Raw genomic sequence first — 13,983 nt, 5'->3', positions numbered from 1 at the left:
TGCTATGAAGGACGCTTGACAGGATCCCAGGAGTGGGGATGAGGAGATGGGTACAGACATCAAGATGCAGACTTACTTTTCTAGGCCTGAGTTGAGCTGAGCCAGACTTTGTTGCATCTGGTGAAGAGCATCAAGAGGGTTGCTGTTGTTGTTGTTGTTGTTGTTGCTGTTTGAACTATTTTCAGAAGAGGAGGAAGAGAGGGAGTTATAAGGAAGGAAGGCACCACTTTGTCCACTCCCACTCAAAGTATTGATGGGATGTTTGAAACCTGTCCCTGGAGAGCTATTCCAGCTGGGCTGAGGATGATGAACATGAACCGGCTGTTGCTGGTTTAGGTGAGACAAAGGTTGATGAAAAGTCTGCTGAGCATTGTTTGTACCAGTAGTCCCTTCTATACGAATTGGAATAAAGCGTTCATTTACTGATGTACTTGCATTTGATATGGTTGAAGTAGCAGCTGTGTGACTTGGGGCAGGCGGAGTTTCTCTAGGAGGTGAATCACTTTCAATCATGATAGGAATTATTCGTTCCCTTGGCTTCTGTTTGGGTTGCTGTGATTGCTGGAACTGAACTGGAATTACACGAGGTTGCTGATTCAAATTCCCTTGATGCTGTATTCGAATAGGGTGAGATTTGGGCTGAGACTGTAGGTGATTGGTAAGGGGTTGCTGAGTATGAGGCTCAAAAAGGTGGGGTTGTCGCACCTGGGACTGTGGCTGGAATTTAGGTTGTGTTTGAACTGGCCTTGGCTGAATCTGTGCCTGGGACTGTGGCTGAACTTGAGGTTGCTGTGTCTGTACTTGCTTGAGTTGGCTTTGTATCTGCGGCTGCTGTGGCTTGTATTGCTGCTGTACTCTAACAGACTGTGCTTGTGATTGTTGTTGTTGAGGTCTTTGAGGAGGTGGCAAGGACTGCTGTCTCTGAAAAACTGGTTGTTGTCGAACATTTGGCTGTGTCATGGTTCCAGCATTAGCAAAAGTGTCTGTTGAACCCTCAGGTCCAAGTGATGACTGCCTCATAAAGCGGTTATGAGGTTGGAACTTATGAAATGTCTGCTGAGCATGCTGAACAAATAGTGGCGGTGGAGAGGGTTCTCGTAAGTGTCCACACATCCAGGGTAGTGGAGCTTTGTGTAATCCAGTGGTTGGACTTCGATGAGAGCTTCGTTCAGCTGAAGGTGATATGGGGCCTGAGCTGGGTATCCCCTCATCTACATGAAGTGGCACATTTGGAGAAGAAACATGTGGAGAAGATGTCTTGGTGGGAAGAGAAGCTTGGCGAACTAAGCGTGTTCCTTTTACACCAGCAGAAGTAGAGATTGGTGTCATTGATGATAACGCTGGCGGAGGTGACTGTACTTGAACAGGTGTTTTATTAATGTCCAATTCATTATTTGTTCTAATTGGAACTGGTTTAATGGGCAAAGGCTGTGACAATGAATTTTGCTTTGAAAGATTTGTTGTTGGTGCAGATGGCTGATTAAATGCCATTTGTTGGATAACTGGTGCTTGTGTAATAATGGGGGGAGGTTCTATGGGTATATTTGGTATGAATGGAGGCTCAGGCAAAGATGATTGTCGTTTTAAACCAGCACCTTGACCAGAAACTTGCCTCAAAACAGAGTTTCCTAATCCACTCACTGGCTGAGATGGTGTTGGTCTTGAAGGAGCATTTAGCTTCATGGAGGAAGGAACCGCTGGAGAAATGTCCACAACTACAGGTTTCTCTAGTATGGCTTGTTTAACAGGTGTTGGTTCCCGGAAAATCTGCCTGACTGGAGTGGGCTCTTTCATAGGCATTTCCCTCACAGGTATAGGAGAGAAAATTACAGGTATGTCATTATCTATAGGTTCAGGAACACCAGGCTGTCTTGTATGAACTTGTTTACTTGCTGAAAGGTCATTCAACTCTGGTTTCATGGTAAGAGCTGGTTCTTTAATAGGAACCTGCTTAACTGAAGAGTATTCTTCAGTGGGAACCTGCCTAACTGGAGTAGATTTTTTAACAAGACCCTGCTGAATTGGAGTAGGTTCTTTAACAGGAACCTGTTGAAGTGGAGTAGGTCCTTGAACAGGAACTTGGTGAAGTGGAGATGGTTCTTTGACAGGAAACTGATGAAGTGGCGTAGGTTCTTTAGCAGGAACCTGCTGAAGTGGAGTAGGTTCTTTGACAGGAACCTGCTGAAGTGGAGTAGGTTCTTTGACAGGAACCTGCGAAGTGATGGTTCTTTGGAGGAAACCTGCGAGTGGAGTAGGTTCTTTGACAGGAACCTGCTGAAGTGGAGTAGGTTCTTTGACAGGAACCTGCTGAAGTGGAGTAGGTCCTTGAACAGGAACTTGGTGAAGTGGAGTTGGTTCTTTGACAGGAACCTGCTGAAGTGGAGTAGGTCCTTGAACAGGAACTTGGTGAAGTGGAGTTGGTTCTTTGACAGGAACCTGCTGAAGTGGAGTAGGTTCTTTAACAGGAGCCTGCTGAAGTGGAGTAGGTTCTTTATTAAAAGCCTGGTAAACTGGGGTAGGTTGTTTCATAGGAGGCTGCTTGACTGGAGTAAGTTCCTTAACTGGTGTAGGTTCTTTACTAGGTGGCTGTTTAGTTGGGGTAGTTTCTCTACTAAACGGTGTTGGCTCTTTATTTTGTACCCGTTTCAGTAATGCAGGTTCTTTTGCAGGGGATGATTTTGTTGCTAATGGAGTAATAGGAGTAGGCTCTTTTTCAAAATGTACTGGAGATGGTTCCTGATTTACAGAAGAGGATTCTGTTAAGCTGGAAGATTGTATTACTGGTATGGGTTCACATACTTCATCTAAGATTGGTGAAGATTCTGTAAATGATGATTGGGAATCAGATAACGATAAAATCTCTTTCTGAGGAGATGACTCGTCAAAAGAATCTTCAGTAATAGGAAGTTCTTTCTGATGAAGAACCTCCTCTTGTGTAGGAATTATGCCTCGTGGAAGTTCATGATGAGTTGGAGACAACTTATGCACAGAATTGAGAACAGGACCTGGTGGGCTGACATTATTAGGATCTGAATATCCTAGAATTAAATCTTCTATAGGTGTGCTCGTGGACTTCGGAAATTGTGGAGATTCTGTTGGTCTTGATAAAACAAAATTATTTTCCACCACAGATACAGGAGCCATTTCTGGTATTTCAGCAACCTTTGGTGAAAGAATTGTTTCTGGAGGACTCAGAATTTCTAGTTCCTTTGGCAGTGATGGCTGACCTGAAGCTGAAGATTCTTGAATAATAGGTGGTGTTACAGGAACTCTGACTGCTTGTGGTGGTGGTAGGGGTGGTGGGGAAGGTTCACAAGGTATAGTACTCACCAAAGGAGATGTTGGGGGGGAGGCACTGATGAGTGATCCTCTCCTAGCGGCAAAATTCTGCGTTGGGAGTGGGGGTGCCATCGGTATTGATGGACCGGGCTCTTTAGCCAACATAGGTTGCGGTGCAGCTGGTGATGTGGGTGAGGAGGATATAGGTGGAGATGAAATGGTTGATGGTACAGAGCTTATAGGTGAGGAGACTGGCATGGTGAAGGAGTTCTCTGCTGTTACAACAAAAGGTGGTGGTGGTGGAGCTGGACCACACACATTCTTCTTGGGTTTAGGAACTTCCTTGGGCTGAGAGTGATGTTGAGGGCCCATGCCCACCCCAGGCATTGGCAAGACCTGAATTGGTAGGCCCTGTGGTGCACACTGAGCTGATACAGTTGCATTCGGCTGTCCTTGCTGAGGCTGCTGCGCCAAGGGAGACGGCTTCACACCTTCGGATTGAGCATTTCTGTAGAGGCGCCGCTGCATTCTAGGTGACCTGTGGGCAGAGGGTCTAACACTCGTGCCACAGTCATAGATATAATATAAAGGGTGCAAGAGGAACTCAGAGGTACATGGATGCATTTGTTAACTCAGCATGGTGAATGGCTATATGCATTGAAGCACTTCTATTTCAGTTCCACATTGACAATAGAAAAAATGTCAGCTTAAGCTTCAGTAACAAATTGCTGTGGGTCACAACTATTTTTCGTTTACTTAGTTTATTACAAAAACATGACAACGGGTCACAACTAATTCCAAAAATGTCTTACTCTACAGTGACAAGACACACATGATTTCATTTTCTAATCAGTCACACGAAGCTAGCTGCAGGATAGGATCAGAGGAGGGACCAGGGAACAAGGTTAACTCACGAGAAACACATTCTATTTTATAAAATGGCTAGTTTCAAATAAGAATCCTAAGGCCCACAGAAATCTGGGAATCATGAAGAAAACACGAGAGGAATCCATCAAGAAATTTAAATGAACAATTGTTTTCAGGTCACCAGAACTTGCTGAGCACTCGTATTTTGTAAGCAGTAATGAGTTAGCATGAATATAATGTTTGTTGACCTTTGCAACCTAGGGGTTCATATTTCATAAGAAACGTAAAGAGAGTATACAAATGAGAACTTTTCTTTATTTTTATTCTGTACAATAACATTAATGTAATTACACAATTTATTTACTCTTTACTCCCGCTATTCTTTCCTTATGATACAAAAAAACTTAAATGATAAATGTTACATTATTTAAGGCAATATTTATAAAACCATGAGATGATGTCAAGGGGTCTGCAGAAATGTTAAGTACACATAGATGCATGCATATATACATGTGTATATATATACACATATACACACATACATGTACAAATATACATACACATATACATATGTATTGTATATATATATATATATATATATATATATATATATATATATATATATATATAACATATATATATATATTTATATATATAGGTATATATAAAACAAACAACACTGTGTTAAGGGACTATTATCATGAAATTTTGTATGTTAATGAGAGAGAGAGAGAGAGAGAGAGAGAGAGAGAGAGAGAGAGAGAGAGGACGGCAAGTATATGAACAGTAATTAGGCAAATGGAACAAAGATACCCATTCAGACAGTAAGGTTAAGTATATATTATGTGGAAGGCACATCGTCATGAGTTACAACAGCTCCATCATTTCTTTTACGATTCATTACTCTGACCATTTTTGTTTTAACATTCGTACAAATATCCAAAGATACCAAATTACCATTTTTTCCAAAATATTGGGAAACCATACGAAGGAAGGACATGGATAAATGAAACAAAAAGGTAGCTCAAAGTGGAAGCTACGAAAATCAACCTGACACTATAAGAAGCTGAGACAGAAAAGGAACTTGACACAGGAGGAGAAGAAGGACGAGACTTGAAAATGAAGCCTGTGATAAGGAGGAATCAAGAAAAAGATCGAACTTACCTAATTTCGGACAAATCGAGTCCTCCTGGGGTGTATGTGAAGGGCTTCCTGTCCTTCATCATGGCACTGGCCAAGGCGGCAGGTGGGGTGTTCATGGCTGGGCGAGCGGGGATCTGTAATATTAAAAAAAAAAAAAAAACAATGATTATACCTGTTTAATGAGCGGTTGTTCAAGCACAGATCTACGGTGCGAAAAAAATATTCAGAAACTTGTTTGCTATTAACTTCAAGGCTAATCTAGACGAGAACTAAAATGCTTGGCAACAATTTTGAAATTCATGAATCTTCACGAAAACATCCAAGACGGTTAAGAGAGCTGTGCTTAGTCGAGAGATGTCGAGCCGTTCAGCAACATTCGGTGACAAAGTCCTTCATAGTTAAGGATATTCAGTTTACAGCCGACTATATTTCAATCCATTATCTACCGTAATAGTTTACTTAAGTTTTTCCTTAAATAAGCATGGGCAATATAAACTATATTGTGCAACACAAAAAATCACAAAGCGACTACCATCAAAATGTATGACAGGCTAACTATATACTGATAAAGATAGTCGCTGAAATTAATAATTGCGCAAATAGTTCATCATTTGTTGCTGAATCAGGTAGTACTACAAGTTGCTGTCATTATAACTGAATGAAAGAAATGTACTGAATCGATGTCTTCAGTCAATAATCGATTAATCATAACGAAAACGACAAAATTCCCGAAAGGGCCTCCTCACCTCTGAAGGAAGTCTTGAGGTGGGGATGACGCCTGGGATTGGTGGAGGTGGTGGGGGTGGTGGTGGTCCGCCTGCGGATTACAAAAGGAAAATTAAAAAACAAAAAATTATAATCATCATTAATAAAAAGTAGAGCTGGATAGAGTATAACCTTTCCTATTTCAGACAAGAAACTCACAAGCATTTCTACAAGATTTATGGAAGTACCTCTCTCTCTCTCTCTCTCTCTCTCTCTCTCTCTCCTCTCTCTCTCTCTCATCTCTCTCTTCTCTCTCTCTCTCTCTCTCTGGAACAATCTAATGAAAACAATCTTGAAAATAATTGAAGAAGTTCCAAATAAAATCCAAGTGGTCAAGAGACTCATAAAGAAAATATACATAAACCAACATATTCCGACAAAGAAAATGAATAAGGTGAATCTTGTGAATATACTAATTGATGCATTAGGAAAAAAGAATGCCAAAAGCATGCAAACTGTGTAAGGTTTGGTATAGCATAGTCAATCCACAAAACCTAATCAGAAAATGTGCTGCATGCAACATTCCGACCCATCCACAGTGTGCTGAGGTAATACAAGATTTGAGAAAAGATACAAGAATTTTTTGTTCAACATGTCTATCATGGATAGACAATGTTATTAAATCAAGATTGAATGTACAAATAGTTGAGGATGAAGAAGAAGAGGAAGAGGAAGAAGAAGAAGAAAAAGAAAGAAGAGGAAAACGGACGAGAAGTAAACAAAATGAAATGACAGAAAAAAAAATAAGGAAAACAAAGAACAAGAAAAAATAAAAAGTATGGATGCAGAGATACTCATTGATACTACATATGAGGCAATAAAGCAGCATACCTACGAAGAAATAAATTACGATATGACAACAGAAAAGCAAATCCCGAAGAGGCTCTACCCAGATCTATACAATGACGGGAAAGAGGAAAAAATAGACAAGAAAGACAAAATCTGCAACCTTTTGAAAAGAGGGAATTGCAGATTTGGAGAAAGATGTTACTACAAACATCCTAAGATATGTCAAAACTATGAAATATATGGTAAATGTGATACTTAGATGGATATGGGGATGATTGCAGAGATCTGCATCCAAAAATATGTAAAAACCTCAAAGAAGGAAAAGGATGTAAGTTCGACAAAAAATGCAAATATATGCACCCTGTAGCCATGAATCATAATCAAATAAATAACCAACCAAGTAATAAAATCCAAAATAAGAAAGAAACAAATAAAGAGAGAAATCAAGAATATCAGGGAAAAGAGAAAAGCAAACCACCAATGAGATATGCAGAGGTGTCAGCAAAGAATTTCAAAGCATCAGCTCCGAAATTCTACTCAAGAGATAATAACTGTATTTATTATGCAAGAGGATATTGCAGAAACGGAGAAAATTCAGACAGATTCAGACACAAAATGAATAATTATGATGAAGGAAGATCAAAATATTATGGAAAAGTTGGATTTTTTAATGTCAGAATTTCTGGAAATGAAAAAAAGAACAACATACCAGAACAGGAAGAGACATGGGAAAATCCTTATTACTATCAGTATTAAATGAAGGAGAAAACACGCAAACCATCATAGTGATGAATGCGCAGGGTTTAGTTACGAGTAACTCAAAAAGAAAAATAGAGTACTTAGAAGAACTAACCCAAAATGAAAAGAAAATAGATATAATGAATATAAGTGAAACCTGGTATTATTCCCAAGAGACTGGGAATGATGATCAAATAAAAGGGTTCCAAACTTATAGATCAGATAGAAAAAATAGGAATCAAGGGGGAACCGCAATATATGGGAAAGACAAAAAACAAGGAAAAATATATGAGAAATATAGTAACTCAGAATGTGAACTAATAGCGGTAGAATTTGAATCTGAAAAATTGATGAACATAGTAATATATAGACCTCCTAATACTAAAGAGTTTGACTTAATAATTGAAAAATTGGATGATATATGTAGAAATCACAAGGGACTGGACTATTCTCCTATCTGGAGACTTCAACTTTCCTTTCGTAGAATGGAAATGAACGAATAGGAGATTGTGGTTGTACTTATACATATAAAAAAGAGAGTAATAGTAGTGCAGAAGATAAGAGGCAATTTGAAAAGCTATTAGATATGCTACTAGAATACAACATTCAACAAATAAATCACCTGCCAACAAGAAAGGAAATACTTTAGACCTAGTATTTGTGAACGAGATGAATTATGTTAAAGAAATAATAGTTTATAATGCGAGTATTTCAGACCATAATGTCATAGAATTAACAGTTCATTCCAAAGCAAGTGAAAATAGAGATAAGCAAGAAATGAAAAAGTGGGGGGTTAAGGATATGGAAAATACAACTTCTACAGTAAAAATATAATAATGGTCAGAAATTAATGAAGAATTAAACAAAGATTGGGATAACATTTTCGTAAGTGATGACATAAGGGTAAATACGGAGATATTATATAAATATTGGAGATAATAGTGGAAAAAATATATACCGAAGAAGAAAAGTAAACATCATTCATGCATACAAGAGACAGAAGAATCTTGTTCCAGAAAATCAGAAAGTGGAAAAAAGGTCTTGCAAAAGAAAAAAATGCATGGAAAGTTATAGAACTAAAACGTAAGAAATAGAAAATGCAGAAAAAAAGATTATACAATCAAAAGAAAATGAAAAACGGGACTTGGAAGAAAAACCCTAATAAATATCAAGCAAAACCCCAAACTATTATACTCATATGCGAAGAAGATGAATAAAAGAAGAATAGAAATAGGCCCTCTGAGAATTGAAGGGAGATTAACGAATGAAAAAAAGGAAATTTGCAACATACTGGCAGAACGATATAAGAGAGAATTCACCCCTAGAATAGATAATGAAGATAATGATATAGAAGTAAGGGATGAAAATAGTGAATATTTAGCTGACATAGATATTAATGAAGCTGATATTGTGCAGGCTATTAATGAAATTAAAAATGGAGCTGCTGCAGGGCCTGATGGAATTCCTGCTATTTTGTTAAAGAAAGTAGTTCATTCTATCGCAAAGCCACTTGCAATATTATTAAGACAAAGTGTAGATACAGGCAAGATATATGATGAGCACAAATTAGCGTATATTACCCCTACTTTCAAAGTGGATCAAGACTAGAGGCAAGTAATTATAGGCCTGTGAGTCTAACATCACATATAATGAAAGTGTATGAAAGGGTAATGAGAAAAAAATATTATGAAAACATTTAATAAAAAATAATTTGTTTAATAAAGGACAACATGGTTTCGTACCCGGAAAAAGTACACAAACCCAACTGTTAGTCCACCGTGAAAAACATATTCAAAAATATGAAAAGCGGAATGAAACAGATGTGGTTTATTTAGACTTTGCAAAAGCTTTTGATAAAGTAGACCATAATATATTAGCGAAGAAAATTAGAAAACACAATATCGTGGATAAAGTAGGAAGATGGTTAAAAGAATTTTTACACAACTAAAACAGATAGTTATTGCAACGACGAGAAATCGGATGAAGCCAAGGTAATATCCGGTGTGCCGCAAGGTACGGTGTTAGCTGCAATACTGTTTGTTATTATGATTGAAGACTAGACAATAATGTTAAGGATTCGGTAGTGAGTAGTTTTCGCAGATGACACAAGAATAAGTAGAGAAATTACTTGTGATGAAGATAGGAACGCTCTACAAAGAGACCTTAACAAAGTATATGATTGGGCAGAGGTAAAATAGGATGGTATTTAACTCTGATAAATTTGAATCAATAAATTATGGAGACAGAGAAAGAAAGCTATATGCATATAAGGGACCTAATAATGAGGACCATCACAAATAAGGAAGCAGTTAAAGACTTGGTGTGATGATGAATAGGAACATGTTATGCAATGATCAAATAGCAACTCTGTTGGCAAAATGTAAAGCAAAAATGGGAATGTTGTTACGGCACTTCAAAACAAGAAAAGCTGAACACATGATTATGCTTTATAAAACATATGTTCGTAGTCCACTTGAATATTGCAATATGATATGGTACCCACACTATCAAAAGGATATTGCACAAATAGAGAGTGTACAAAGGTCCTTTACAGCTAGAATAGAAGAAGTTAAGGACCTAGACTACTGGGAAAGACTACAATTCTTAAAATTATATAGTCTGGAAAGGAGAAGAGAACGCTACATGATAATTCAGGCATGGAAACAGATAGAAGGAATAGCAGAAAATATCATGGAACTAAAAATATCAGAAAGAGCAAGCAGAGGTAGATTAATAGTGCCCAAAACTATACCAGGAAAAATAAGGAAAGCACACAGGACATTAATCCACTACGCACCAGCATCGATAATGCAGCGTCTATTCAATGCGTTGCCAGCTCATCTGAGGAATATATCAGGAGTGAGCGTAGATGTGTTTAAGAATAAGCTCGACAAATATCTAAACTGCATCCCAGACCATCCAAGATTGGAAGATGCAAAATATACCGGAAGATGTACTAGCAACTCTCTGGTAGACATTAGAGGTGCCTCACACTGAGGGACCTGGGGCAACCCGAACAAGATGTAAGGTCTGTAAGGTGTGTGTGTGTGTGGAGAGATTCTCCACAGATGTACTCTTTGCTTCTCGAATCTAAAACTTTACCGTTTTTGTGAACTAAAAAGTCAGGGACAAATGTTCTTCATCATAGATCTTCCGTATTATAAAGAAAAATACTTTTTAATGGAATGGCGTATTTACAATTATTTTACAAGCACCACCCAAAAACCACACACATTCACACGCCTCGCGTATACTTCTAAGTATACTCATACCGTAACTGAATCTACTACACCAGTATGGAAATCTCACATCACATTCAAAGAATGTTTGAGTTGGGTATAGCTTATCCCACAGAGCGAAGACGGAAGCTGAGGAAATAAACAGTATTTTGGCCATCTCCCAACAACAATAACCACCGCAGATATAAATGAAGGGGGTAGCAGTTTTCGATGAGTTGCATTACCATTAAATCAGAGGAGTTTCTCAAATAGTCCTAATTGAACACAATTTCCACTCTCGCTTTCCATATAGCTACAGTAGTAACGTACGCATTACTAAGAGCGTCCAAGTTGATCGTTTCCGTATACCGTGTGCTAGAGAGAGTCAACTCGGGCGAAGCGTTCTTCACAGGCTACGCTCAGATAAACTGTAAGACAATTTCCACAATGCAGGTATGATTTTATACAAAGAATAACACACCGCATCAGTCCAGTCTTTTAAGAACTATTTTTTTTATTTATTTATTAATTTTTTTGGAAGACTGGAAAAATCCAATTTGGAAACGAATCCAAGCGTTAAATTGTTGGAACTGTACAGTATACTATAGAATTAGGTATAGGCTGAGAGCATAAACCTAAAACTAATAATGGTATACACTGATTTAAGAGACAATTATAAAATAATAATAAAGCTTATAAGGGAAACCGGGAACAGAGGAATACGATGAGGGAAATGACGTTAAAATGGAGAGAGGTGGAAGGTGAAGAGTAAAGAAAAACACTAATATTCGTAAGCAAACTCAACCAGAGCGCAATATTTTACAAAAAACGACACCAATCAAATTTATCTATCTACAGTTTTCCCAGATTCAGATTCGCTTGATGTTCATTCATCCGAGCAAAATTAAGACCTCCCTCTGTTCTTTGCTCATAGTGTATTCAACGAGAAATTCGCTCGTTTATAAAGCCGTAATTAAGTTTTTTTTTTTTTAAAGTCCTTGTTTCAGAGCTTGCAAGAGCGGGTGGAACACAATCTATTTCAGTAGGGGATCTATGGAAGTCTTTCATTTTAAGGCTAACAGGGGAAAATTTTATAGCCGAGTGCATCTGCAATGATCCAATAACCCCTGCTAAAGCCACATAACAAATTATTAAAAACTGCAGATAAAAAAAGTTCATGTCAGCCTAGAGAGAGAGAGAGAGAGAGAGAGAGAGAGAGAGAGAGAGAGAGAGAGAGAGAGAGAGAGCTAACTAGCAGGTGCGGCGGGTTGGTCTAAAGGACAACGCATCCATTAGCAGCTCCTAAAAGGGAGCTGGAAGGCTAATGAGATCTCTCTTCCCTTGGAGGCTACGCAGCTAAGAGATGAACTCGCTCTAAGAACTGAATGCCAACTGCCAGCGCAAATACGACGGCTACGCGATTAAAATTTTACACTCCTACTAACATTGTCATTTTCTTAGTGTAACGTCTTCACAAAGAGTAATGAAGGTCGACCATCATTCACTTCCACCGGAGCTTACTTTCATTTGATATCTTTGATTTTCTTGCTGACCTTCACCGTTAGTCTAATTGTTTTAAGACAAGGATGATTTGCTCTGACTGAATTAACACACCAGTGAATGCACAGCCACGATATCACCCAGTGCCAAGTGTAAGAATGCAGAGTTTTATCTTTATCAACAAGCTTCTAAAAAGATCAATTCACACAAGCACTCGATTTCAGCAAATTCAAACCCTTCAAGCTTCAACTACAAGAACTGGTTTGACAATGGCGCCGTTTTGTACGTATCGTATTTGCTACCAGTCTCAGTCACTTTTCAGTCTTAAAAGAATTAATTAGAAGTTTCTTCAGTCAGAGATGTTAATTGATATCAGTTATGACCGATTTACTGGACTTTAAGTCCTCTCTGGTCTGTTTTCTTTTATCTTGTATAGAATTAATGGGCTTTTGAAAACATGTCTTTAGTAAAGAGAATTAATATCCTTTGATAACCCACGCCTAAAGTAAAAGGCTGTATGGGAAATAACACTGGAACTTATAATTAGTGGCAATGATCGGTTTTCCTCCTCTTATTATTATTATTATTATTATTATTATTATTATTATTATTCAGAAGATGAAACCTTTTCATATGGAACAAGCCCACCAAAGGGACCACTGACTTGGAATTCAAGCTTCCAGAGAATATGGTGCTCATCAAGAAGAGGAGGTGGTGGTAAAGGAAAATACAGAATGCAGATAGCTCACTTACTGAAAAAGAAAAATGAATAAATGAATAAATAGACAAAAATGTATTAAAATTCAAGGAGAATTAGGGTAATAATGCATTGCATCTCCGCTTGAACTTTTTGAAGTTTCAACAGCACGAAATCCTCATGGCAGTTGTTCCGCAGTCGAGCGGTGGAGGAATAAAGGACCTCTGGAACTGAGAAGTTCGACAGCGAGGCTCAATGACTGCATATCGGTTCTCCTACTGTTCTGCGAATCTGGTTTTGCTCTCGGCAGGTAAAGTGGATCAGGGATCGATTAGGAATGTGAAAGATCTCTGTTAAAATACAACTTATGGAAAAGCGACAAACAAGAGACCATCCGTCGATGGTCTAAGTCAAAACTGCTCCTATAAGGAAACAGAAACCTACTATGAAATTCAGGGCCTCTGTAACACGGTTTTTTGGATTTTGCTCCTTATCAAAGCATCGGATGTAGCTGAAATTTGACATATGTATATTTTACAACTACAAAAAAATTTTGTCAGCATTATCAATAACCTAAACCCGATAGTTTTAATTTTTATAGAGTAAAAATGATCTAGCCGACGCCATGGCCAATGATTGCGAGCCAATAGTCGAAAAACATTCATTACGTAAGCAAAGTAAACATCGTTTTACGAAATGTTGCCTCGCCCACCCACCAGACAGAAACCCATTCACCTTATTCCATCGGCTCTGAAACCCATAGTAGTCAAGAATGGTTAACAGGATTTGGAATTGTCCCCGTGGTTGCAAAACTGCATTTGTCTTACGACTTGCACCTTTATACAGTCAAAGGAAAGCCCGTGGCCATACTTACTATAGCCTGAATAAGTAATTATTCAGTTTCTAGTTTAAATTCAATGTTTATGGTCTGATTTGTATTTAGCGTAACGTGATTATAATACTTGTAATGTCATTTAGGATTTTGAA

General features: G+C 38.2%; 1 protein-coding gene across 1 annotated transcript in view; it reads right to left on the bottom strand.

The window, feature by feature from the left end:
• Positions 1–13,983, bottom strand: part of LOC135219960 (uncharacterized) — a 292,444-nt gene that overhangs the window by 37,564 nt on the left and 240,897 nt on the right. The window contains exons 9-12 of the mRNA XM_064257204.1: positions 6,036–6,106; positions 5,311–5,423; positions 2,272–3,817; positions 77–2,211 (exon numbers count right to left, since the gene is read on the bottom strand). Coding sequence (XP_064113274.1) covers positions 77–2,211; positions 2,272–3,817; positions 5,311–5,423; positions 6,036–6,106 — 3,865 coding nt within the window. The remainder of the gene's footprint in view (positions 1–76; positions 2,212–2,271; positions 3,818–5,310; positions 5,424–6,035; positions 6,107–13,983) is intronic.

This window comes from Macrobrachium nipponense, chromosome 1 (assembly GCF_015104395.2).
Source record: "Macrobrachium nipponense isolate FS-2020 chromosome 1, ASM1510439v2, whole genome shotgun sequence".
Taxonomy (NCBI): Eukaryota; Metazoa; Arthropoda; class Malacostraca; order Decapoda; family Palaemonidae; genus Macrobrachium; species Macrobrachium nipponense.
Note: the sequence above shows the minus strand (reverse complement) of the source record. Positions and strands in the feature narration are given on the sequence as shown.